This window comes from Ornithodoros turicata, chromosome 5, assembly GCF_037126465.1.
Source record: "Ornithodoros turicata isolate Travis chromosome 5, ASM3712646v1, whole genome shotgun sequence".
Lineage (NCBI taxonomy): Eukaryota > Metazoa > Arthropoda > Arachnida > Ixodida > Argasidae > Ornithodoros > Ornithodoros turicata.
The window spans coordinates 15396611-15424246 of record NC_088205.1 but is presented as its reverse complement, the minus strand read 5'-3'; the positions used below and the strand labels follow the sequence as shown (position 1 = coordinate 15424246).

Below are 27636 nucleotides of genomic sequence, written 5' to 3'. Positions count from 1 at the left end.
GGGTGTTTCACCTAAAGTGATGAAAAATTCTAAGTCGCGACGTACTCGCCGAAAGATTGTGGGACCTTCGGCAATTACCTTCTGGAAACTTTTGCCATCATTTGGGAAGGCTTTGGACAATTTTTAATTGCAGGAAATTTATTTTTTTAATTCAACTTTGAAAATTGCCGAGCGAACCGTATACTTTTTTTTTACATAAATATGAAGTCCTCCACGGATAACCGCGCACCCAATAAAAACTATGCACAGTATCGCAACAGAAATAATCGAAAAAAATTAGTAAAAATTACTCTTTAGCCCCGCCTGCTTGATTTTCGCAGCGCGCGCGTAATGTGCGTCTAGAAGAGGAAGTGTCCCCCCCTTCATTTGTTTTGCCTTCTTTGTGATAAGACGGTTGTCACCAGCATCAAGGTCAAAGCCGGGGAAGAACGGTAAAACAAGAGGCGGGAACACTTCCTCCTCTCCCCGCAACTTCCGTGCACTCTTCTATGCGACAATCAAGCAGGCAGCGCTAAAGCGAAATTTTTACAATTTTTTAGGGCTATTTCTGTTGCGATACTCTGATTAGTTTTTTTCGTTCTGTGGTTATCCGTGGGGGACTTCATATTTCTGTAAAAAACAGTGAGGTTCGCTCGGCAATTTTCAAAGTTCAACTGAAAAAAATAAATTTCCCTCAATTAAAAATTGTCCAAAGCCTTCCTAAATGGCGGCAAAAGTTCCCGGGAGGTAATTGCCGAAAGTCCCACATTCATCCGGCTACTATACGTCGCCAGTTAGAATTTTTTGTCACTTTAGGTGAAACACCCCGTGTATTGAATATCGTACTCAAGACACAGAATTTTAACTACTTTTAGTTGTGGTTTAGGGAGTGTGGTTGGCTAGGAGCGTGCTATGCGGTGAAGCTCTGTTTTTAGTTTCTGTGTTTAGCTCTGTTTAGCTCTGTCGAGACTGGGAAGTACCCGGGTTCGAATCCCGGTGCCGGCTGTGCTGTCTGGGGTTTTTCCTGGATTTTCCTCAAACGCTTTCAGACATATGTCGGCACAGTTCCCTTAGAAGTCGGCCCAGGACGCACATTCCCCCAGGGCGTCAGTCGTGACGTTGCCCACATACGTGAGGCCGACAACGGCAAGCCCTATCACCACCCACCACCACCACCATCTGTTTTTAGTGTATAGGATCTTCATGATGCATCCATTTCTCTTTCGTTCCAGTCTGCATAACACATGATGCGAATACGTCAACTTTAAAGAAAGAGAAAAGAACTTCACCGCAAAGCACGCTCTGCGGCAACCATTACCACGAATGATAGGATTATCGCTTCTGATTCGAAAATAAGAGGGGGGGGGGGGGCGTAGGCATTTTTGTGTCAATTATCAGATATCCAAGTTGACCTACAAAGGCGTACGCCCCCTCCTCTATTCGAATCAAAAGCGATAGTCCTATCGTTCGTAGCGTTGGTGGCGCAGAGGGGTGGGCTATGCGGTGAAGTTCTGTTTTTAAAGTGTGGAGAGATCTGCACAGTAGACTCCACGATGTAGCATGGTGAGGAACTCAAGCCTACGAATTTTTTTTTTTTTTTTTCATTTCACTGTGGCATGGCAGTGCTGTTTGCTACTTCCAGCATCGCATGAGGATACGACCCTGGAAGGAGGTCTGGTTACTCTTGCTGGATTCATATTTTAAGCAAGACACCCTACATAGGAGGAAGACCTGTCTCTTCCGATTGTTCTTAAATCCCGGGTGACCTACGGATATTGCGTAAGCCAAATTACATGTGTGGTGTTACGCGTGACCGCGAAGCACCACTTAGGTTATAAGGGGGTGCTGGCAGAGCATTAAATAACTTTCTACTGCCAGTACTACAACCAGTGGAACGACTGTTTTTATACAACAACAGTAACGAAAACGTAATTGAAAGGCTCGTATCAGAAACAGAAAACGCAAGCATTGCAGTGACAACAACAACTTTATTTTAGATGATGAATGGGGAGTTACTGCAGTGACGAAAACTGGAATGGTGACGAAAATGCGCCCGTTACCGTCCACAGGCTTACTGTTATATTGCATTTCGTGTTTCCGCGCCCTCATTATCAAAGGGGAATCACGCAGAAAAGCAATCCGTTTGGAGCGAACGTAACCCCAACACACACACGCATGTTTGGAAGGAAAGCAAGTGGCCCACTAACAGTCGCTGTTAGCGCGTTCCATGAATCATGCCCTAACGAGAACTACCTGCGCATTCGAACGCGTACATTTAACGATCGGTGCACGTGTCGCGAATCACATGGATGTATGCAATTACTGAATGCTACGAGAGGTGGCACCACAACAAAAGTCGCTCATCGTCTGAATTAGCCACCTTCGGATCCGAGCTGGGAGCCCAACTTCGAGATAGCAAAGTGGCTGCCTCGCCAGCTCCATCTATCGGGCAGGGAGGGAGCAAACGACCACGTAGTTTCCAGAGTGCGCCGTTGAGTTGCGCTAGCAGCATAAAGGCAGACGCAGAAGCGAGTGCGGGGTTTGCAGGGTGGGATAGGGTACAGCGATGAATTCGGCATAGAGCAATTCGGAAACTTTTACGAGTCAATTCGCATCGAAAGTAAATAAATTCGCGTAATTTGTAATTAATACAACTCATCACGCTAAGAGGTGTTACGTGTTTGCCCTCGGGAAAAACAAATGCGCGAAAAGCAAGTAAGAAAAGCGAAAATGCGGTCGGTGTAAAGTTGTCTTTGCCGCATTGAGATGCATGCTGCCAGGAAACAACCTTTACAGTGGATTTCTGTAGCTATTGGTTCGATTTGATTTGAAGAAAAAATAAAGCTGTTTGTAGCTGTCTTTTTCAAAGCGAAGGACGTTGTTTTTGGAGCTGCGTATTTTTGAATACCTACAGGAACTGACGGTAAATTACAATAAATAATTAGTAGTGCAACACTTTTTCGACTGTCTTCTTGTAGGGTTAACTTCAAATTTCAATTTCTACAGGGAAAGTTGTCGGACGAACCAGACTCGAAAACACATAAATGAATTTCAGTTGTACTTACAAGACATAAACGTCCCTTCCTTTGTGCCTACGCCTTTTCTATGGGGTTCTCAAAACTGCTTCATCGAGCGAAAAATTCGACGGATCTTGGTAAGAACCGAAGCAATATATAAGGTCGCATAAAGCTTTCGATGTGGTGATGGCTTCCTGTCTCAGAGAAAGAAAAAAGAAAAAAGCCTAGAGATGTCGTCTTTCGCGATGCTTTTAGTCACTCAAGAGGGCGGGAATCGCTACCTCATGTGGAGAGTAGCTTCGCCAGAACCGATACTTAACAGCTTACTGCAGCGACGTAGCTTGCATCGACTCCTTGTCGACCCGCGTTACCTTCTTCGTTGTTGGCGCTTTGTTGAACGTGAGGTTTACCTGCGTCGACAGGTATACCTTTGGAAGCGGAAGTGTTCCGTAATTACTAAGGCTTAATTTTAATTCGTTTTAATCTGATGTTAGCACCACTAAGCAACTGCAGCTATAAGGGGTGTACAGACGTGGACAGGGGGAGAGAATAGAAGGAAGGAGAGAGAGACAGGAGGGTTGATATGCATACGAGGCTATTATACGTCTACGTGAGCCTATGTGAGCCTGCCATACAGTTTACACTCTAAAACCAGAACTTCACAGCATAGCACGCTGTGCGCCAACCATTGCCACGAACGATATGGTTATCGTTTCTGATTCAAAGAGTGAGGGGGCGTACACCTTTTTGTGTCAATTATCACATATCTAAATTGACACGAAAAGGCGCACACTCCCTCTTTGTTATGGCATATGGTACTTCTATGGTATGTTAGACTGTGCCATACAATACCGTACTAAACTATGCTGTTGTATTTTGCGGTACAGAGCAGAATACTACGCTATGCTATACTGCGCCATCCAGTGCTATACTACGAGGGGTGTTCAAGTCAAACCGGGACTTTCTGTCTCCTGAGTGTACAAATGGCTCGCGCTACTTCTTTTTTGCCATTTTCACACACGACAGGCCTCCGCGTTCACCACGTGGTGGTCCAAAGTTTGTGCAAAACAGAAGAAACGTGCTGGACAAGATGGCCGACAACGAGTGAGCGCGCACATCGAACAGCGAATTGTCATAAAGTTTCTCGTGAATGAAGCTGTAAAGTTATCTGAAATTCACAGAAGACTTCAGGCCCAGTATGGCCACGATACACTTAACCGCAGCAAAGCGTTTGAGTGGTGCAAACGGTTCCGAGATGGCCGTACATCAGTGCAGGACGACCCCGGCCGGGGCGGCTCAGAGCCCAGTGTCAGAGTTCCTGAGAACATCCAACTTGTGGAGCGCCTGAGCTTCAAGGACTGACGGATAACATGTCTCGAACTGGCTCGAAAGACGGACCTTTCTGTGGGAACGTTGAACACTATCATTCATGAACACCTCCAGTTTCGTTCAGTTTCGTTCAGTTTCGTCCAGTTTCGACAGCCGTTCCTTGATCGGATCATCACGTGCGATGAAACGTGGGTGCACAATTTCACTCCTGAGTCTAAACGCGCATCAAAACAATGGAAGCATCTGGGCTCGCCAGCTCCCAAGAAGTTCCGAAGCACCCCGTCTGCGGGTAAGGTCATGGCCACGGTTTTCTGGGACGAGGCTGGCGTTGTTCATGTGCCCAATGGTACCACCATCAATAGTGCATATTACTGCCAGGTTCTCAGGGATGTGCATAAGGCGCTGAAGCAAAAGCGACCGGGCCACATCACCAAAGGAATCCTCCTCCTACAGGACAATGCACGCCCGCATACCGCACATCTCACGACACGCACCTTACAGGAACTTGGCTGGGAGTTGCTGCCACATCCCCCTTACAGTCCAGACCTCGCCCGCAACGATTTCCATCTCTTCGGGCCACTGAAGGCGTTCCTTGGGGGCCGCCACTTCAGCTGCGACGACGAGGTCAAGAATGCGGTCCGACCATGGCTGCTACGCGCCGGTAATGATTTCTACGCTGCTGGCATCCAAGCCGTCGTGAAACGCTGGAACAAGTGCATTAGTGCAGCTGGAGATTACGGTGAAAAATAAAACTAATTTCTCGCCTGTAAGATCATTTTACATTTGCGAAAAATGAAAAGTTCCGGTTTGACTTGAACACCCCTCGTATACTATGTTTCTAGCGCAAGTACTGCGCCATACGATATATACATATACTATATACAATATACACTATACACTATACATACACGATACTATACACTTCAAGAATATAAGCTGAACGTAGAACACGCACAAGAACCAACCGTCATTCAGCATGCTGTCGTCCTCTGATTTGTTGAAAATCGTAAGTAGAAGTTGAAGATCGGTTTTTTCCGTCGTCGTGCTAGTCATAGTCGACGGTAGTTTCTTTTTTCCCACCCATAACAAGGGCTGGGTGGGCTCACGGCCGTTCGCCGTGCGCTGACTGGACTAGGCCATTTTTGCGCCGCCGTACTCCTAAAAGCCGACGGTAAATTTGTTTTTCCCAAACCTACGCCGCCTTTGTCAATTCGGATGTATGTTACTTCTGACAAAAAGGCTTCCGACTTTCAACAAACCAAGAAACAGAACGATATAATATTTTCAATTAGAGCGGTCAAGCTGTTTTTACAGTGTACTTTGCAACATGATAATATATTTTTCTTTTACATTATATCAGTTTTGTAATCATTTACATATATTTTTTTTAAATCTGTGAGAGCAGCACGGACGCTTTTTAGCGCGAGCGTTACGCGGCCAGGCGGACATCCAGTGGGAAAGAGCGTGTAACTACTGGACGGCTAATTACCTAAAATTTCGTTCCTTCATTAATTTTTTTAATTAGATGTCTTCGCGAAAATGTGAGACCGCAGAACTGGACGGGACCATTGTTTGCATCCACCCGCTTTCTCAAAAAATCTTGAAACGAGCACGTACTTTGAGATATAAATAGCGAAACTCTAGCATGCAAATGAGGCAAAAGCAGAACTACATGCACTTCTCTAGCGCAGAAATGACATCGCTTTGGCTTATCTGGCCAACAGGTCCGCGTTTTTCTTTTTTTTTTTTTTTTTGTCAGCTCGATCGCTACAAAACACGTAACCCTCCGACGCGAACGCCCTTTCCCTTTTCTTTTTTTTTTTCTTTTTTGCGCTCCAGAAGTGCGTGATTTCAGTTTCGGCTCATTTGCATAGCAAAATTTTGCGATTTATGCCTCAAAGCACGTTTTAGAATCTACTTAAAAACGAGAATGGATTGAAATAAGGGATCTCTCGAGTTCAGTTATCTCGCAACATTTCCCCGAAAACATCCAAATAGTAACTTAATTATTGAATTTTAGGAATTTAGTTGTCCAGTAGTTCCATGCTCTTTCCCACAGAATGTCCACCCAGCAGCATTACCGACCTGTAAAAACAGCGTCTAGGTACATCTCATAGCAATGATGTGAAGGATTAAAAAAAAACGCCCCGTATTTTTAGTCCATGCTACAAATATATAATAAGTAATAAGTACTCATTTCATTAAAAATGTTGGAAGACATGTGTACCGCACCTGTATTCCAATATGTTGGGATACATTACTAAGCAAAAAAATTGTATATCTTCGAGCTCTAAAATGGGCACGTCAGAGTCCATATCCTAGAGATATCGGACGTCATATACGTAATGCGGAGTTTTTTTTTTTTTTTTTTTTTTTTTACATTCTATTTGATCAACTTGGTCTCACACGTTCTTCCTTCTGCTTTCGTCGCCCTGATTTTGCGTGGACGGCGCCACGCCCTAAGGGCCTCAGGATGTGATCAGTCAATGCCAAGCCGCGACGGAGTTGTAGCACGAAGCATTATCGACGCTAAACACTTGCCTTCCACGAACGAGGCTTCGATTCAGATAACGTAGCGGCGAAAGCGACACCACCACAGGTCTGCTGCACAACTTACTGAAGATTCTAAGCTCCCGTTCAAGACGTGTATAAAGTGCTGACAGTTTTGTTGTGTCTTTGGGACGGTCGCTTGCGCAGTAGGATCAACGCTATATGGTTGCTTGTTGAATTGCGACGAAGGTTCACGAATATGTTTTTCATCGAGTTGTGTTTTAGCCAGCCGCAGAATACGCGTTAGAGGCGGTACAGAATCGTAGGACAATTTGTTTCCAGTTAAGTTGTAGTTTTGTGCGTACATATAAGATAAGTAAGCAAACACATATAGTATATACGTGGATGTTGATGGGGTGGACTATTGACCGCCTGTGTGGCTGTACACTGTCCCGTTGCTATTGCGAAAGGGTGAGGGGATGATGATTTAGAGTGTCCCTTTCAGTTGTGTGATCTGCCGACTTGATGACAGAACTTTAAGTATACACGCACACACACTCACAAATAAATGGGATGATGTGGTGGGTCATTCTCCGCCGTTATGGCGGTACCCTGCCCCATTGCGCTTGTGGAAGGGATGAGAAAGTGATGATGATGATGATGGAAAGTTGTCCTATTAGAGTTCGTCCATTAGTCCAGTGCAGTGAAGTATGGAAATTTGGAACTTACAGCACAGATAATACAGCGAAGAAAACGAAACTAAAACCGTTGATTAATAGTACAAATCGAACAATTACTAATCGTCAATTAACCAAGTAATAGTCGTAGCTGGTGACGAAACTGCAGAAGCGTATTAAATTTCACGACAAATTTTCCAAACGGATGGTGGCACAGTTCCACCAAGTCGGCACAGGACGTATACTGATCCCGCGGGAGCTCCCCTTCCTTTTTTGCCATTCTGACCCACGACCTACTAGATTACAACAACCATGTCACAATCAGAAAACCCTATGAGGAGCCTGTCCGCACGATCCGCCAGGGGCGCTGCTGATCGGCACAACACGATTGGACGATGGAAATTTGAATTCTGAACGCGCAGAAGCGTGTGTACGACTACCGTAGCAGAGGACAGCGATAGCCCTTATGAAAACCCTAGATAAAAAACAGATGATAGCCCTAGAATGATGATGATAATCAACCTCAGAATGAAACATCTGTGGAACGTCCACCGCTTGTACAGAAATACTGAGGTAAGCTGAAGTACAACGTATTGTAGAAGTTGAGGAAGCAATAACTGGGACGATCAGAAGCGCCACCGCTACCTTCCAAAAATGCGGCGCATAGAAGGGGTGCGCCTGACATGGTCGTTATAATCTAGTAGGTCGTGTTCTGACCTCTACCTGCCCACTTTTGTACACCGCTCGCAGCCACATCTGCTTCGCGGTGTCAACACGCAGTCAAACAGTGTTAGATCGAAACGGTTTCTTGTGTCGGTGTTTAACTCGAAAAAATGATACTCTCAACATCAGCCATTCCGATTTAAGACGGCACATTCAACTTATACTACGATTCACGGGATTATAAGTTGCCGTCTGACATCAATTATCTTCCTCTCATAAATGACATTCGGTGAAATGAAATCAAGCATAACCGCTACAGGCCCCATTCTGTCAGCAGGGTCACGTTTCAACGTATTAGCTTGGGTACATGTCAGTGATCGTTAAGGCGAGTATTAGCAAACGATTGCTTTGAGAATATGTGAGCTCCGCCCACTAGGGACGAGGGGGGGTGAGGGCTAATTATTCCCTTAACACGGGAATTCACTTCCATTAGGTAATTTCCTTTGGCGACCGGCGGAATGCCTTCGGAATATCTACTTATCTTCGTATAAACATGTCACGTGGGAAGTGAAAATGTGAAAAGCGTAAATTTATTATATTTTTTATATTTTTAAATTTAAAAATTACTAAAATTACTTATATTTTTATAAGTTTTTTTTATTATGGTACGTATTACTGTACATTTATATTAGTGAATAAATAATACAATATACTTAATTATGTTGGATTATCTAAGAGAAAGCTCCATATTTTTGTATAAGAAGTCGGTTAGATGTATTACTTTATTCCGCGTGAATTGTGGCTCGCAAAGATTCTATGTATGATTATTAGATATTATCATGCATTAATATATGTAAATCTCTTATAAAGCCGTGCCTCCCCAGCGCGTCTGAACAAGTTATTTTAAGCTATATTAGTATTCCCATCTATTTTTAGTAACAGAGAAAGGAAGCGAGACAACCGTAGCTTTTCTTTCCTCGAACATTCACCGGGAACCAAACAGAAAACACGTTGTCTATACCACCTCATTTTACTAAGTCCCTACCCCCGTATCTCGAGCGGTCCAGACCACCTTAATTTCCTCCTTGCGCATTCCTCTTCCACTTTCTTCATCTTACCCCCGGCACATTCCTTCCTTTAAACAATACTCCCTTTTCCCGCCGTTCTTCCTCAATCAAACTAAGTGCGTTTCCTCTCATTCCTTTCACCTTGCGTCCCTCATACCTTTCCTTAGCTCCAAGTAAATTGCCGCACATATCCCACACCTACACTCAGAAACGAAGTAAGGGGAAAAAAAGGAATAAGAGGCAAAAACATTTCCCGAACGCGCCCACATTCCAGCGCCATATGGAACGCGAGAACGTGATTTTGCCAAAACCGCGCGCGCAAACCACGGGGTCCAACCGCCGCCCACTCCCCCTCCTCCTTATCCTCTCCCCTCTCCCCGAATCGATGCCTGGGTGTATCCCCACCCATCCCCGTACCTTTCGCATCCCTCTCCTCCGCCGTGTTAATCATCGGGTCCGAGCGTCGGGCGCCTGTGTCTCTCGCATGGAGGGGCCTGTGCAGGGCCCGCTGTGCCGTGCCCCGTCGGAAGTGAGTTATTTGTTCGGTGGAGATTCTTTCGACAGCCGGTGCAGTGAGTTAAACTTCTCTCTTCTCCTATCGATGTTTTTTTTATTAAGTCGCTGTGTTAAGTAAATTTTCTTGGGGAATTGACTAGTTGATTCCAATTTTTCGGAAGGGGTCGTCGGTGGTTCTTGGGAGATTAGGTCGAGAATTTTTATTTTTTATTACCCGTTCGTGTTCCTGCTTCTGGGTGTCTGCGTGTGCACTAACTTCCTGTCAGCACGGCGAAGCAACTGCGATTATGAGCGGTACCTAGATGGGGAAGACAGGTGGTTAGTGTACCTACTGGTCCCGCTTCAGGATGATCTGTGCCAACATATCCGTCGGAAAAGAAACTGAGAAAACTTCGTTGTGCGAAGCTGAAGCTTCCCGTGCTGTCTTTAGTAAGATGTTGTAATCACCATGAAAAAAATAATTAACATAATAAAGAGTAACAACCACCGACACCAAAAAGTAAACTTACGATGTTGTGTTAATCCGTGTACAAGCACCGAGGTTCGTGTAAATGTTAGAAGGCAAATTACACGGAAGAATGCTGAAATCTTTGTGCTGAATGTAAAGCCTCAGTAATGATCGCAAAATAATTTTAAAAAAATATATATATAGAGAGAGAAATCAGAGCACTATGGTAGTACTCCCTCCACATTTCTTGCCTTATGCAGTATTATTCGAGGAAGTCCGGTTTCCATGATTCTTGGTGTTTGCATGAGATGTGTATAGGATCGCGGCCTTCAACATTTTTCAGCATGGTCCCGAGTGTGTTAGCTCCCCTTCAATAGCCTTGTCTTCTGCGGAATGTGGTTATCTAACTGACAGTCGCACAGATCGTGATATCGCCGTATGAGTGTGCTAACCCTGCTGTCATTGCTGTTGACGTCATCATATCTTGTAGTTCTGATGTTTTTGTTCCTTGCATTAAATTTCGTCAGTTGAGAGTAAGCTGTTTCTGTTGTCGTGTCTCCTACTTTGTCCGACGTCCCCCTTGGCAGCCTAAACTAGTAATGTCACACCAACTACCCCAACTTTGCACTTTGGTATGTGTATAGGAAGCAGTGCGCAACATAAGGAACTTTGCAAACTGTTCTGAGCTCCGTTTCATCCCGTCATACCACCGTCATGTCAAGACATGCTCGTCATTAGTGTAGGTTCACATGACCGTTTCCGAAAGTTTTACCATCAAGAAAGAACAAAAAGAAAAAGAAAACAGAAAACTAAATTAACGGATACAGTATGAACCTTATTCCTATCCGTGGCTCTTTGTTTTTTCTTTGCAATAAACCTATATTCCCCCTCCTATCCGTGTCGAAAACATGTGTTCTCTTTTTCGTTCCTTTTGTCTTCTTCGCGTATTTATAGATTTTAAATCGCGTCTGGACCAGTCTGGTACAGAAAAAACGGACAACAATAGAATACGCACCGAGTTTCATAAAGCAAACATGCGGAACCATTAAGGGAGTGCGACATCCTTCAGACTCAATAGGATTCACCAGTCACCACACGTTTTCGAAAGGATATAGTTACGCTGGGATGTTCAATTTCCGTGAAATATGTCATGACTGGGAGATTTAAATGATTTCTAGTGCTCAATGAGGCCAGATTCCTTAGAAACATTTCTACGGAAGCTAACAAGCCATTGCATGTCTTCCGTCATTCATCTTTCGGATCACTCTCAAGATTAAGACACCTCGGATGAGGATTCTGATATCATGAAGCACAGGAAAGGCTTGCGTAATATCAATACATCCAATCATATTTCGTCTACCTTGAGCCGTCTACCTGCTGTACGATCACTTTAAAAGGCTTGGTGGTGGTGGTAGTGGTGGTGACGAAAACCGGCTTGCCGTTGTTGGCCTCACGAATGTGGGCTGCGTCACGACTGTAGCCAGGATGAGATGAGATGGTGAGAACAGATGAAGGAATGATGACTGCCGAAAGTTACGATCTAGGGCGGTCACTGCCAGAGTTGTTGAGAAGTGCGAGCAGTACTCATAGCTAAAGATGAGTGTGGTGCGGGTATACCCGCGGGTATCCGCGGGTACCCGCGCAAGTTTGTTCTTTGCGGGTACACATTTCGGTGTCATCGCGGTTCGCGGGTAAGGTGCGGGTAGACCCGCACTACCTCCGCGGATTACGCGGGTATACCCGCAATACCCGCAGGCGCAAAACCAACCCGTCGTATTTTGGTGTATTACCCAATTCATGGCGAACATTTGGCCCAAAATACTTTCCAAGCCGTTCCATATCCAACTCATCATCTCAAAATAAAGTTGTTGTTGTTGTTGTTGTTTGCCACATAGGGTTAACTTTGGCTCTCTTTCGACACCAAGACTGGTACACTTCGCATCAGTAAGCTGGCAACCATGTCAGCAGTGGACACAGCGTACGCATTGGAAAAGTGGCTCGCTACCGGACAGTATCCTTAGCATCATTAAATCATTTCGTGGTGTCACGATCATGCGGCATAACTGAAACATGCGTACGCATTGGGTTGCGGGTATATCGGCGGGTATGCGGATAGGCGTCGGGATGTGCGGGTGCGGATGCGGATTGAGCCAATGACAGTGCTGCGGATGCGGATTGTGCCCCCGCGGTTGCGGTTGCGGGTACGCATTTTCATACCCGCACTCATCTCTACTCATAGCCTTTGAGCGAGGCCAGACTCCTGGAGAAAGCAGACGAGGCTGCGAATTTTTGAGTGTCTTTCCATGAAAGAGCCTCTGGAACGTAGGACATCATCCACCGTACAATTCCTGCAATGGCCAAGGTATTTCCCCCGCACCACAGCAATGCAGGAGGATGTGTTCGATAGTTACAATTTGCTGACAATGCATGCAATTTGCGTTGTCTAGCGAGTCAATCTTGAATAATTACGATTTGGTGAAAGCGCTTCTTGTTCGCAACCTGAAGAGCAGAGTTTGTGCACTGCGGGAAAGTCCTTTCAGCGGGAGATCAAGTCGATGATTTTCCAGGATGTTCCGGATCCCTGAGTGCTGCGTAAGAACTACATCATTGATGACCAATTTAAAAGACTTGACTTGACCTTGTTCTCTGGTACGGACCTCTGTGCAGACGACCCAGTGGGCAGTCACCACTGCGCTCCTCCGCTTTCTCCACGATTCAAACCTTGTCAACGCCTTGTGATTGTGTGACCGTGTGTGTGACTTTTGAGTTTTAGTTTTGTGTTCTTCCTTTTCCTTTTCTTTTCTTTTCTTCTTTTTCTTTTCAATTTCGTTTCTTTCCTTCTTTTCCTTTCCTTTTCCTCTTTGCCTTTCCCTCTTCCCCTTTCTCCTTTTTATGGAAGAGCAAGCCGACCTCCGTCTGGCTGGCCTTTCCTTTCTTTTTTCTTAATAAACATATCCCCCCATCTGTGCTGCCCGTTGAAAAAAGAAAAAGGCGGACAAGAATCTCTGTCCTGTCGTAACCACGTTATATTATCGTGTAGACATGCTATTATGTCGACTCACAGCTTTCTGACGTGAAATCTAAGATGCGAAGGCGTCCAATATGAACTCGTCGTTATAGCTAGGAAACCACGAAAAACGCAGTTATTTCTTCATTGTTTAATTGCATGCTGAAGTATCGATTTCCTTCCACTACTCTTGCTTCCTAGTGCTCTATAAAGCTTTTCTTTCTTTCTCTTTTTTTCATACGTTGCTCCGGTCTTTGCATAATCTCCTTTAATACAACGTCCCAAATGAAGCGCTACAAAGTTAATTACCAGTCGGATGGATCACGATAACGATGTAAATGGTGCGTGAGGATCTATAATGAATGTGACAGAACCTTTAAACAAGTAATAGAAAAGTTCCCGTGCTGTTAAATTACCGTGCGGTAAATGGGTTTAATGAGATTTAGAAGAGAATGAGATTCGCCTCCCCATTCATCATCTCAAAATAAAGTTGTTGTTGTTGTTGTTAACTAAAGTGACTTTTTGTTTCTTTCGTTTTCAGCGACAGTATCGCGATGTTGTGATGTTGTAGTTGTAATTAACCGTGTCGTCGCTTTGAAATGGGAGAGGATTATTTGAGAGGAAAACAAGAGCGTCAAAATGTTTATTTTAGTAATATATGTTTATATTACTCATTATTGTTCCAACTTGTGCTTTTATTTTTTTTCTGTAACGTTATCCTAAGAGTCCAGGGGCACCAGATGGGGCCCATAGTTACTTTTACAATGCGCGATCAGCGAGAAGAGAAAACGAACGCTCGCAATATTAGTCAGTTTTAATAGATCGAAAGGTGTTCGCGATAACAATTCCGAAAGCATATGATATGCCAATTGCATTGTTCATTTGAAGTGAATCACGTCGCGTTGCTCATCTTTCATTTGACAGCTTCTTTTATCGTATCGTTCTCGTTGCATGTCTCCGATCCACTAAAACTTCCCGTTGTACATATACGTACAGCTCCGGTCTCACTTAATAATAGCACTGGAAAAAATTCGGTCTCACTTCCCTGCGCTATAGCAGGCGCCCTTGGGGCACTGAGGAAATGTTAAGTGAACAAAATCCTTGTGTTAAACTAACACAATAATTTTGTGCAATTAAAATTTCGTCATTGCCCCAAGGGTTGCTGTAATTGTGCTCGGAAACAAGACCACATTTTCTCCAGTGTTATTATTAAGGGTGGCCGCAGCTGTACATCGGTCACTACCTTTCTGGAAATTCATTCAACGTCGCATCATGGTGGGCCTTACTTGCACCCCCATCACGCCATATCAACACATAAACCATCAACATCATTATCCGTTAACCGACATCAATATGTCAGCTCGGCCCTTCAACTTGAAAATCCACCATTCGACTTCAACCTCAGCATCGCATCACATCAAAGGCCATCATTCAAGATTAACATCAACACCACGTAATATCGCCAGCCCATCACTCAACGATCACGTGACTAAATATTCACCGCCAGCGATGACAGCCTCATATGCGTTACGCGCACAACAGATCAGAGTGTACAGCGGGGATGTCGACATGCACCGTACTTTGAACCTCCGTACGTAAAACTCTCGTAACAATACCCCGAGTATTATCCAGATATTTTATTCACTACTACTTTCCGTACCTTGTTTGGGATTAGGCCGCCTTCGCACGCGTGGTTGGCAAGATAATTCTAGCTAAATCCCTGGAGAATTCTCGATGAGCGCCAAGCCATGTTTTATGGACAAAGGCATTACGAAATATCCTATAAGGAAGTCAGTCAGTGATGCTAGCTGAAGCGTCGGATGTAGGAGGAGGCGTATTTATTCTGTTTCATAAATTATACTCTATACGCTAAGTTTATTGTGACTCAATATTCTAATCTAGGATCTAGAAGGAAGCGTCGAGAATGCCTGAACGAGTTCTCTAACGGGCGAATGCCTTTGTAATGCCCTTGTAACCTCCTCTCTCCCTCCTGACTCTTTTCCTGATCAAGAAATGTTTTCATTGCTGGTTCTGAGCCTCGCTTTGTCTACTTTTTCGTGTGTTATCGTTCCCTCAAGCTCAAGGTATGCCTTCGTCGAATGCCACGCAGTTCCGCTTTGATATCGTTTTGCACTTTATTCAAAGCAATCAATCAATCTTCGATTTCATTCTTGCTCCGATTTACTTCGATTTCATACTTTAAATCCCTCCAGTGTACAAACTTCATTTAATGAAACCAGCAGTGTGGCAGCGAGGACGTGACATCTGCCCGTAGATACAAGGCCATGCTAAAGTCAGGAGGTTGCGCGGTGGAATCCCATTAGCGGCTGCGCTGTCTGGCGTTTTCCCTGGCACTCCCGAACACTTTCAAGAAAGATATAGTCATAGTTCACCTTGTAGAAGACCCACAACGAATACTACCACCCTCTGTTTCCCAGTCATGCACTCCCCTGTCACCTCTCTCTCTTTCCACATTAGTATAATGCTTGCAGCCATAGCTGCTTCGTGTTGCTTCGGAACTAAAGACGTTTATTTGCTGAAAGGGATCGGCTCAAATGTCTCGCTTTGAAAAATGCCGCGTCATTTCAGACGGGACGTTTGAACTGATTTCGGACTACTTAATTCTTGCGCTGTATCTCACATAGGACTATAACATACTATTTACATAATAGGAGGTAATATAATATAATATATATATAATATAGTGAGCAAAAAAAGCCATTAAAGAAATAAGTAAATGACACTAGACGTGTTTGAAATTCAAAATTACAGATTAAGATGGCTTCTATGGCTGCACGCAGAGAAACTCATGGAACGATGCGACAGCACCAGAGGACACGTCTTTCGCCGTGTTTGCGGCTCGTCAGGTCTGGGTAGCTGCGCATCGTTCGGGATTGGCAGACCAGGAGTCAAATTTTCAAACACGTCTAGCATCATTTACTTGTTTCTTTAATGGATTTTTTTCCTCATTATAATTCACTGGCTTGCACTGTGGCATTGAGGAGTGCTCAGTCACCCTCCCAGGTGTATATCGCTCGCTGAGCGACCCCTGGTTTGCCATTCCCGAACGATGCGCAGCTACCCAGAGCTGACTAGCCGCAAAGACGGCGAAACACGTGTCCTCTGGTGCTGTCGCATCATTTCATGAGTGTCTATGTATAATATAGTTAATAAACTATATACATATATACGAGAGGTGTTCATGTCAAACCGGGACTTTTCATTTTTCGCAAAAGTAAAATGAACTTACAGGCGAGAAATTTTATTTTTCAACGTAATCTCCAGTTGCACTAATGCACTTGTTCCAGCGTTTCACGACGGCTTGGATGTCAGCAGCGTAGAAATCCTTACCGGCGCGTAGCAGCTATGGTCGGACCGTATTCTTGACCTCGTCGTCGCAGCTGAAGTGGCGGCCCCCAAGGAGTGCCTTCAGTGGCCCGAAGAGATGGAAATCGCTGGGGGCGAAGTCTGGACTGTAACGGGGATGTGGCAGCAACTCCCAGCCAAGTTCCTGTAAGGTGCGTGTCATGAGATGCGCTGTGTGCGGGCGTGCATTGTCCTGTAGGAGGAGGATTCCTTTGGTGATGAGGCCCGGCCGCTTTTGCCTTAGCGCCTTATGCACATCTCTGAGAACCTGGCAGTAATATGCAGTATTGATGGTGGTACCACTGGGCAGAAAATCAACATGAACAACGCCAGCCTTGTCCCAGAGAACCGTGGCCATGACCTTACCGCAGACGGGGTGCTTCGGAACTTCTTGGGAGCTGGCGAGCCCGGATGCTTCCACCGTTTTGATGCGCGTTTAGACTCAGCTAGGAGTGAAATGGTGCACCCGCCTTTCATCGCACGTGATGATCCGATCAAGGAACGGCTGTCCTTCAGTGTCGAAACGGTACCTTAGCTGTTGGGAGATTTCCAGCCTTCTTTGTCGGTCAGGCACAGAGAGCTGCCTCGGGACCCAACGGGCACTAACTTTCCGAAACTTGAGGTGTTCATGAATGATAGTGCTCAACGTTCCCTCAGGAAGGTCTGTCTTTCGAGCCAGTTGGAGACATGTTATCCGTCGGTACTTGAGGATCAGGCGTTCCACAAGTTGGATGTTCTCAGGAACTCTGACACTGGGCTCTGAGCCGCCCCGGCCGGGATCGTCCTGCACTGATGTACGGCCGTCTCGGAACTGTTTGCACCACTCAAACGCTTTGCTGCAGCTAAGTGTATTCACGAGACAGTTCATGACAATTCGCTGTTCGATGTGCGCGCTCACCTCGTTGTCGGCCATCTCGTCCAGCACGTGTCTTCTGTTTTGCACAAACTTTGGACCACCACGTTGTGAACGCGGAGGCCTGTTGCGTGTGAAAATGATGAAAAAGAAGTAGCGCGAGCCATTTCTACACTCAGGAGACAAAGTCCCGGTTTGACTTGAACACCCCTCGTTTCCACTGCCCCTATTTGGTAATGAGATCAATTTCTCAGCACCTCGTTACTCATAATAACATAACAAAATAATTGGGAGTAGGCTTACAGGTGAGGTGACCCCTCGCTACTAATCACTTAAAAGGTCACGTTTTCAAGCTAATTGTACAAATATATCGAATACTCATTTGTCAACATTTATTAAATGGTGATTCTACGGTTATCATCCTGCAATCGTTAGAGTTTCTAATTCAAAATCGATAGGGAGCGACCGCCGCAGCTTTCGGCAACGTAAGAAGATACAGGACCATTTTCTCACAAACCCCTTTCGGTCGTAGCTTCTGCAGCCAGTCAATATGCCCAAGAAACACACTCTAAGAAAAAAAGGTAGAATTTTCTACCCATCTCGCTAGAGGTGTATGGAGACCATATCTCTACGCAAACCAATTTCACGTTTTGGGTATAACTGCAGAGTAGAAACTGTCGTGCTACCAGCTTGGGTACGAAATTGTACCCTTTTATTCTTAGAGCAAACGTGAGAGAGAGGAGCAAGGGAAAGGGACGCCGCCGCTTATACGCGTGCGGATTGGCCCGAAATGGTAAAGCACTGTCGTTCTTCGTGATGGAAATTGGCGTTATGAGGCTGGAACACCGAAGACACAAAGCTAATATGTAAGCGTAAACATGTAAGAGTGAAAGGGGGATGAGTGAGCGAGTGGATGAGATTTGTCCCTTCAGATGACGCCACCCTGGAAGTCATTGGGGAGGCTTGTTAGCTTAGCTCAATAGGCGACCCTCCGTTTACAAACATGTCACGTCAGGAGAAGACTGGTTCGAGGTTATATTTTGCTGTGGTGGGCAAGGTCGACCCCGCGTTCACTTGCGAGGAAGTTGATGCTTTTCGCATGGGTCGCTGAGCTGCACCCGTATTTTGCTGTTGAAATCATGGATGAGGGAAGCAGCGCAGACAACGACCAGCAAACTAAACCAAACGATTTTTTTTTTCTGTAAACACATAGCGACTCTGCGCACCGAGGGGACAGGAATTTGCCTTTCCGGGTTTTCTTCTTTCCACACACGGAATACCACTTACTCTGACGCATCCTCGAAAACAACAACAACTTTATTTTGGCTTTGGAGAGTGGGGAGGTTCATCGCCACAGGCGATACTCTACCCCATATTGCTGGTGGGAATGTGGGGAATAAAATAACGAGCCCCTTCACAATAACGATCGAAGTCCGATGGTGTCCAGAAATGTCAGAAGAGCATTGAGCGCAGAGCGTTGCTCGGCTGGATTAGGCCAGGGACCCTCGAAAGAGATGGATTGAGCGACTCAAAATCAGCAAACCTGTTACATCAGCAATGCTTGTGTGTGTGAGCTCTTGGAGCGGTACTGCCTACATATCTGATGAACGTTCCTTCTTTTCTTTTTCTGAAGCTCACTTCTGTGCAGTGCACGTCAGAAAGGGAAGCAAAACCTTGTCTAGGCAATACAAGTTTGTTTCAAACTTGAGTAGCCATTATGTGTAAGAAAGCGCAAGGGACAGCACGAAAACGTACAATAAGTCAGTTTGGCAGCTATTCATTTGAATCAGCACGTCAGATCACTTGGGAAAGAATGCAGAAAGAATGCGACGTTTCGTTAAGGTTTCCCAAAAACATGCGCAGCAATGACGCACGGGTGTCGCAACATTACCCTGTAAATTCGAAACTACATTCGTACACGCGCTACACACTTAGAAGACATTATCTGTAAGAGAGCATCAGCACATAGTTGTCGTGTGCTGGCATGTCTCTGACATTCCTGCAGCGCAGAACACTCGCTGCTTGCTATTTCGGCCTCGCAACAGGTAAACGTGAAATTCACCTTCACAAAGTGTGATTGATCACTGAGCAGACATGCCGGAACTTCGCGAATAATACCCGAAAACTACAGCCTTCTTTTTGGACAACTCAGTTACGCCTGCCAGAAGTATATGAGCAGCGTTTAATACTCGTTCGCCTTCAACGCATCGAGAATCAACATTGCGGTTCAGAAATCTTAAAATCGAAACTAAGCGACAGCCTGGATACGTCCCGCCATGTTGGAGGTTAGATGCTCCACTCACAGGTCATGCAAAACGCGAATTGTGGGCAGAGTGAAACAGCAGACCATTCCCTACGACACGGTGAAACATTGCATCGCCTCTGTGAAAGCTGATTGGTTGTACCATTGCGCAAGATGGGAGTCCCTATGGGCGTACCAGGCCGTTAGTCGTAAAGTTGCCCACATCTGTGAGGCCGACTACGGTGGGCTCTTTCACCGCCACCACCACCACCTCCACCCTTTAGGGAGCTCCCTGTGAAGTAGGCCTTGGACGCACTGCCTCCCCTAGCAATAGTTGTGACGTTGCCACCTAAGCGTGGCCGACTATGGTAAGCAGTTCCTCCACACATTTTTAATAACTTCGTTACTATCATTTTGGGCAGTTCATTCGGGAAAGTGACATCCCAATGGGAATTTGCCGACTACCGATGATCGGCCGGCCATCGGCAGCCGGTGGACAAACGACTTCATCGGCCAAGAATAACTGAAACAGCATGGGCCAATGTACTAACAGAGTATGTTGGTCAACGAACTCTGGCCCCACAGCACGCCCTGACACCTTGTTGACGTGTCGTTAAAGCCTTGGCATGCATCGTCTGGCCAACATCGGGTGGTCGTCGCGAAGAGATTCGCCGAAAAGAACGCACAGCCCCTCTTTTTTTCAGTAATAGCAATACATATCACGAGATATAAACCATATCCTGCACTCTACCCAAGTGGAAAGTGCCGACTGCCAACCACCGGCCAGTGGTCGGCATGCGACACAGTCGGCCGCTGCACCTTGGACCAACGTCAGTATGATGTCGCTCACAGTTGTTGGCGAACAACGTTGTGCGGCGATTTCCTATGTGCTATTGAGAGCTTTGCGTAATATAGGTGGGCCAATGTCGGTCCTGCACTGCAAACAAAACCAAAAACAATGCAGCTCACGTCGTTTGTTCATCGCTCTCACTGCTTCTAGGTAACATAGTCCACGTAACGTTTGTACTTCGATTTTTTGCGTGCTCCCTCGCACAATGCATTTCTGCGCCTCTTTTTGTCCACTGCCTGTACGCAAACATTCATCACCCTAGTCGACCAAAGCTAGGAAACATAGTCACGTTTACCTGTAGTAATTGTGCGTAGATCTACACGCAAGGTGAATCAGCCTATATGTGTGGCAAAATACTGCACGTGCCGCATGGTTGGACTGCGGATTATTTCGACCGCCCGAAGTTCTTTCAACATTGCTACCGTCTTCGGTCAGGACCGAACCTGCGACCTTGAGCTCGGCAAACCCATCGAGGACACCTACGGTGGTGGTGGTGGTGATGTTGAAAGGGCTTGCCGTTGTCGGCCTCACGGACACCTACGGCACACACGTTTAGCTGTAGTTTAGCTCCGGCCAATCTCCCTTGGTGAATGAAGGCCGGAGACTGAGGAGGAAGAAGTAGTAGTTCAACTCCTAGAGGCCATCTACAGCAAGAGACGACGAAGAAGCTTATCACATTCATGCTCGCGCCCCAAACCAATCAGAGCCGCTGCTTATGTGGAACATCCACTATCAAACCTGGAAGGTCACTGATTATTGGCCCTGGTCTACCTTAAGGAAACATGGAACAATCTTTAAAGGTATGGCCGTCATTTTAGCTGCGTGCTTGGTACAGGTCAGACACGGTTAATGCTGGCTTATCCCACGCATTTGTACCTTATGTCAGAAGCAGCCGATAGCGGACATCTAATCCTCGTGCTCCTCATACCTCCACACCTTACAAGGCTTGAGCCGACATGGATATAGCATGAATTCCAATGTCTTAGCATCAAGTGAAAAACTCTTCGGTTCACCCGACACGCGACGCCGGAGCGAACAAACCGAGTAGATAGGACGTACCCAAAACTAGCAACTAAAACTGCTGAGGAAGATGAAAGCCCGCGCATCCTCGTGTTCTCACTTCGGATCTCCCTAGCGGATAAGCGCCATCCCGCTTGAGGAGCAACAACAACAACAACTTCGGCGAGCTTCATTCTTTTCATAGGTGCGCTATGGCGTAGCAGTTCAGCGGCTACTCGGCTCCCTGATATCTTGTACCTAGCCAGGTCTTTTCAAGCGAAGTAGGTATATTGACCCTAAACCTCCACTAGAGCTACATAGCTTGGAAAGGGGGCAAGATCTTCAAATTGTCGATATTTCGTGCACTCTAAATAGAGAGCTTCACCGGTATAGCACGCTCCTACCCAACCGCCATCCCGAATGACATCTCCCTCCCTGATTTGAGGGGGGGGGACCCATTTTTTTATAATTATGAACTGCATATAATGCCACAAAAATGGCGTACGTCTCCAGTTTTCAGCAAGTCAGAGGAAAGAACTATGTTATTCGGGATGATGGTTGGATAAAAGCGTGCTGGTGAAGTTTTTAAGTGTGGCAAGCGTTAACTGCAGTACTTAGACTGTGATTGACCACGAGCTCCCGCGCGGAAGCTAATCTCAACGTTTATTCGAAATCCTGTCCAACCAAAATTGTTTTCACCTACAGCCGCGTGACATTGGAAGCTCGTCAACTCGACACGTAACGATGACCCTAGCTATGCGAGAGTTCAAGGTTGGAGCCCCTGGATAGCATTCTTTTAGTGTCGACCACATCTGCGACATCTCTTCCTACATTAAGTGTCCGTTACCGTTTAACCTCATCTTGTCGTCACCATCACTTCCCGTGTCTTTTCAATCTCAAAGAAGCTTTGCGCTTTTCATAAAAGTCAGTCGCTATAAATTTATTCATGTTGGCGGTATAGTTTAACAGCTTGTACCTTGTAAGCCCAGCACCCCAACAAGCCATACATGGGACGGGGAACGCTAAATATTTTAGCTTATAAATAGAACGAGCGCTCTCGCTAGCAGATCATTCTCGGTGGCCAATGAAACACGCTCTGCCACCTGACGTCACGAGACGCGAGGAGCCGCTGTGCGACGTCGCTACTGCGCGTTCTCTTGCAAAGCAATCTTCTCAGTAAATTCGCGCTTCCCAAATGGAACATTTTGCGTGACGGTTCCTGAAGGTAGTGTGCTCATATGACGCAGTAAAAAGATGTGTTCCAAGTGCCATGCTGCTTTAACATTTTTGAAAGATAAATTTGCAATATTTAAATTATAAGACCAATGCGATCGTGTTACGATTAACGACACTGTTCCTTTCTGCACACAGAACAAATACGTGGCATGCGCGGCTGCCATTCTGGCTATCGTGGCCATAGTGATGACCATATGGGCAACCACATGGGCAATGTCCAGGACTCGACTTCAGAAGGAACAGTCTGTGTCCCCCGACCTGTGTCGCTCCGTATCTTGTCTGGAATACGGCGCCCTCTACAATGCTTCCATAGACCCGACCATGAACCCTTGCGAAAACTTCTACGCCTTCGTCTGCGGCCGCTGGAAGAACAGCTTATCCGTCCAGATGACGGCACGGAATGACTTCTATCAAGCAGTATCGAACGTCCTGATGAAAACCTGGGCTCCAGAAGTCCGCCAGAACGCCACGCAAATGGCCGCAAAGATGTTCAAGTCTTGTCACATGAAATCGGATTATGACGGCGAGGTAGAGATCATAAGGAACAGCATGCGACAAGCAGGACTCATGTGGCCTTACGTCTCCAGCCGTCCGGACGTTCCCTATAGCCTCATGTACACGTCTAGACACTTCATGACACCACTTTTGCTTAGTTTCAGCACGGATGTTAGCGGGCACGACCCATCACTTCAAGTGGCGGCAAGCTGGGACGCCGACCATGCTTGGGATCCACTGAAGTGGTGGCCGCCGTCTAGACGTGAGACGAAGAAGTATCGGGATTTCTACGACGATCTGACCAAACGATTTGCGGATAACGGATCAAACACAGTCCCATTTGAAGAAATCGGCAAGATAGAAGACGTTCTGGGGAAAGAACTTGACCGCTTTCCCGATTGGCATTGGTACAATTTTACGCGGGGCTTTGATAAATTCAGAACGTTTAAGAGTTACAGTCACGCCGTAGACACGGAGAAGTGGTCGAAAATAGCTAACGATATGTTTCTGAACGATTTGGAGGGCCTACAGTACCAAACACATTACTTGACTGTAAAAGCAGTAAAATCGCTCCTGGCTATCATGAATAAAACCAGCCAGCAGGCATTCCACACCTACATCGGTTGGTACATGGTTCAAGTATTTCCTTCCTCGTTAATCAGGAGCTTACTGATGAAGTACGTGGACGATCACGAAGACACGTGGCAAATCAAGGACCTCTATTGCCTGCAACGTCTGGAGCTATTCCTGGGAATTTGTCTGGTAGCGCCGTTCATCGAAATAACCGAGACTGCAGAAAAACGAGGAGAAATCACGAATATGGTCAGCGGTATCCGAGACTCGGCACGACGGATCGCACCGCAGAAACTGAGCTTTGCCATCGTGGAACGGAACTTCACTGGCTTATTTTGGATTCGAGACTCCTACAAAAGCATCAGTACACTGAACGCTTTGTTCGAGAACTATCCCGATATGGGGCCGTCGCTGCCAGAGAACTGGATGAGAATAATGAAGGTTCGCAATAAAACACACGCTACAGACTACAAGATGCTGTTCAAGGATTATTTTAGTGGCAAAGAGCATCTTTACGGACTCCTTTCCGAGGGACCGCCGTGGGATGTTGCGATGGAACGACCTCTACCTCACTATAAAACCACACCACTTTTCGATGCCTATCTACGGTTACAACGCCACGTCCAGTCTTCTGTACGGTTCCCTGGGATCTATGGTTGCCACTGCGTTTGCCAATGCCAACAACGTTACTGCAGAAGTGGCTTGGAAAGGGTTGTCGCCGGGCCTAAATTGCACGACGGAAAGTGAAGCGTTCAAAGATTTCAAGGCACATCCCAAGGATGTCATCTGGAGATTTGGGATGCAAGAGTTCTTGTGGGAGGCCTTTCAAAATAGGACGGACCGAAAGAAGTTGGCGAACTTCACTGGTTATACCGTCGATCAGGTATTCTTCATCGCACAATGTTACCTCCTGTGTGGCACTGGAAGCACGACGGAAGCCCAGTGCAATGAACCTCTGAAGAGGAGCACGCACTTTTCGAATACCTTTAAATGCTCCAAGGGTTCGCCTATGAATCCTGCAGATAAATGTGCTGTGTCATCAAAGCCCTAAATTCTTACGTACTCTTACTCATAGTTAAGGTCGCAGTGAAGGTATACCATATTGTGTACAGCTTTGAATAATTTGTCTGAAAATACATTTGTCCTTTGCTTCGGGCAGTTTTCGGGCAGTCTTCGGGCAGGCCTGCTTAGTGCGTCGCTAAAATATGCGCAACTGAACCTCAATTTTCCGACTAATATTCTGGAACATGTTCCAGAACATGTTCCAGATTGTGACTCAACGAACAACTGCCACGTGGCATACTTGCACAAATTATGACGTCACTCTCCGAACCTATTTAAGCAATGGGCAACCCCTGTACCTCTTTTGTCCTGACGAAGACAGTGCTACAGTCGAAACGTCGACCGTCCCTTTAAACGTTGCATAGCATATTTCAATCACTAGTCCACTAGTGGAATCTGTCGTCCACGTCTTATAATTTTACTTTTATTCAACTTCGCAGCCGTCTGATATATCATCCTCTTTAATCTATATATTGTATATATAAAACTAGAGACCGGGTGTTTCAGTTAAATCCCCGGGCTAAATAATTCGCGAACGGGTGCACCAATCGACGAACTTCCTTTTTTACAAGTATCTGTCCGATACCACCTACAAGCTGCGCACCGTCAATGGTACAACCAGTCAGGTGTGACAGAGGCGATGCAATGTCTCAGTGCCGTAGGGAATGGGCTGGGGCTAGGGAATTCCGCCCACAATTCGCGTTTTGCATGGCCTGTAGGTGGCGCATCTAAACTCCAACATGGCGGACGTATCGAGGCTGTCGCTTAGTTTCGATTTTAAGATTTCTGAACTGCAGTGTTGATTCTCAAAGCGTTGAAGGCGAACGAGTATTAAACGCTGCTCATATACTTCTGGCAGGAGCAACCGGGTTGTTCAAAGAGAAGGCTGTAGTTGTCGCGTATTATTCGCGAAGTTTCGGCATATTTCGTGAAGGCGGATTTCACGTTTACCAGTTGCGAGGCCGAAATAGCAAGCAGCGAGTGTTCTGCGCTGCAGGAATGTCAGAGGCATGCAAGCACACGACAGCCGTGCTGATGCTCTCTTACAGATAATGTCTTCTAAGTGTGTAGCGCGTGTACGAATGTAGTTTTACAGGGTAATGTTGCGACACCCGTGTGTCATTGGTGCGCATGTTTTTGGGAAACCTTAACGAAACGTCGCATTCTTTCTGCATTCTTTCCCAAGTGATATGACGTGCCGATTCAAATGAACAGTTGCAAAACTGACTTTGTATGCGTTTTCGAGCTGTCCCTTGCGCTTTCTTACACATAATGGCTACTCAAGTTTGAAAGAAACTTGTTCTGTACTGACTAGACAAGGTTTTGCTTCCTTTCCTGAAGTGCGCTGCACAGAAGTGTGCTTCAGAAAAAGAAAAGAAAGAACGTTCATCAGATATGTAGGCAGTACCGCACCAAGAGCTCTGGCACACACACACAAGCATTGCTGATGTAACAGGTTTGCTGATTTTTAGTCGCTCAATCCATCTCTTCAGAGGATGCGACAGAGTAAGCGGTATTTCATGTGTGGAAAGAAGAAAACCCGGAAAGGCAAACTCCTGTCCCTTGGTGCGCAGAGTCCCATTGTGGCACACAACAAAAGTCGTTTGGTTTAGTTTGCTGGTCGTTGTCTGCACTGCTTCCCTCATCCATGATTTCAACAGAAAAATACGGGTGCAGCTCAGCGACCCATGCGAAAAGCATGAACTTCCCCGCAAGTGAACGTGGGGTCGGCCTTGTGAATCTGGATCGGCTATCCCCGAATTTCACAGCTGTGCGGCGTCAATTTGGCGAAAAACGGGAATAGGTGTGCCACGTTGGGAATGTGCAAGTTCCGCATATAAAAATTGAGTAGAGGGTCATGGCGCCACTGCCGGCGTCACACAAACCTCGACCCGTCGCGAGTCACAGCAATCCGACTGTCAGAGGCAGGGCAGGTGTTCGTAACCAGGGCGAGGAGTATACGGTGCCAAGATAACTCCAGGAATCGCCTATGTTTGGCTCGAGTGATTTCTTCAGGTGTAGGCAGAGCTTCCGTTATCTGATCACACAGGGATATCTTTGTCAGGCTGTCCGCTGTCCCAACGAGTGAAAGCCGTGGATGACCGTGGACCCCCGTGACTACGAGATCAGATATGTGGCTGGGCACGAGGGATAGAAAGGCAGGTATTGAGGTGTTTGAGGTGGTGGCCTTAGCAGATTTTACTGATATTTTAAGAGTGCAACTACCAGAGACTACATCTACCAGAGAGGCAGCATCGTTGGCTGCTTGGTTTGTGACGTCACCACCTCCGCACGACAACCTGCCGACGGGAGCGCAAAAGGGTCCTGACTTCCAACTAGCGTTTCTTCGTTCTTTTCCGTCCCCCTACTCCCCTTTGCGTCCCGCTACTTCGACCCCCCTTTTTTTTTGGGGGGGGAGGAGGCGTCCCAGACCGTTAGTCGTAACGTTGCCCACATCTGTGAGGCCGACAACGGTGGACTCCTCCACCACCACCACCACCCTTTCGGAAGTTCCCTGCGAAGTAGGCCCTGTACATATTGCCTCCTCCCCCTTAGCGATAATTGTGACGTTGCCACCTAGGCGTAGCTGACTACGGTAAGCAGTTCCACCACACTTTTTTGAATAACTTCGTTACTATCATTTGGGGCTATCATTTTTGGGGCTATTGGGGATCGTTACTATCATTTCCCACGGGAAAGTGACATCACATCGTTTGTTCATCGCTCTCACCGTTTCTAGATCACATAGTCCACGTAACCATAACAC

At 46.2% G+C, this 27636-nt stretch overlaps 2 protein-coding genes and 1 long non-coding RNA gene across 4 annotated transcripts in view; 2 read left to right on the top strand and 1 right to left on the bottom strand.

The window, feature by feature from the left end:
- LOC135394108 (uncharacterized) overlaps window positions 1-27636 on the bottom strand; it is a 120831-nt gene that overhangs the window by 31912 nt on the left and 61283 nt on the right. The window lies entirely within an intron of this gene.
- LOC135394107 (solute carrier family 35 member F3-like) overlaps window positions 1-27636 on the top strand; it is a 150836-nt gene that overhangs the window by 64047 nt on the left and 59153 nt on the right. Inside the window, exon 1 of one of the 2 annotated variants that reach the window (XM_064624620.1) lies at window positions 9691-9794. The exons of the other annotated variant lie outside the window; for it this stretch is intronic. Coding sequence (XP_064480690.1) covers window positions 9707-9794 — 88 coding nt within the window. The 5' untranslated portion in view covers window positions 9691-9706. Of the gene's footprint in view, window positions 1-9690; window positions 9795-27636 lie in introns of those variants that run through there. 2 annotated transcript variants of the gene reach the window in all.
- LOC135395330 (uncharacterized) lies at window positions 21182-24880 on the top strand. Its single transcript, XM_064626560.1, has 2 exons — window positions 21182-21304; window positions 22875-24880. Exons 1-2 carry the CDS (start codon window positions 21287-21289, stop codon window positions 24552-24554), a joined length of 1698 nt encoding a protein of 565 aa, XP_064482630.1. The 5' UTR covers window positions 21182-21286; the 3' UTR covers window positions 24555-24880.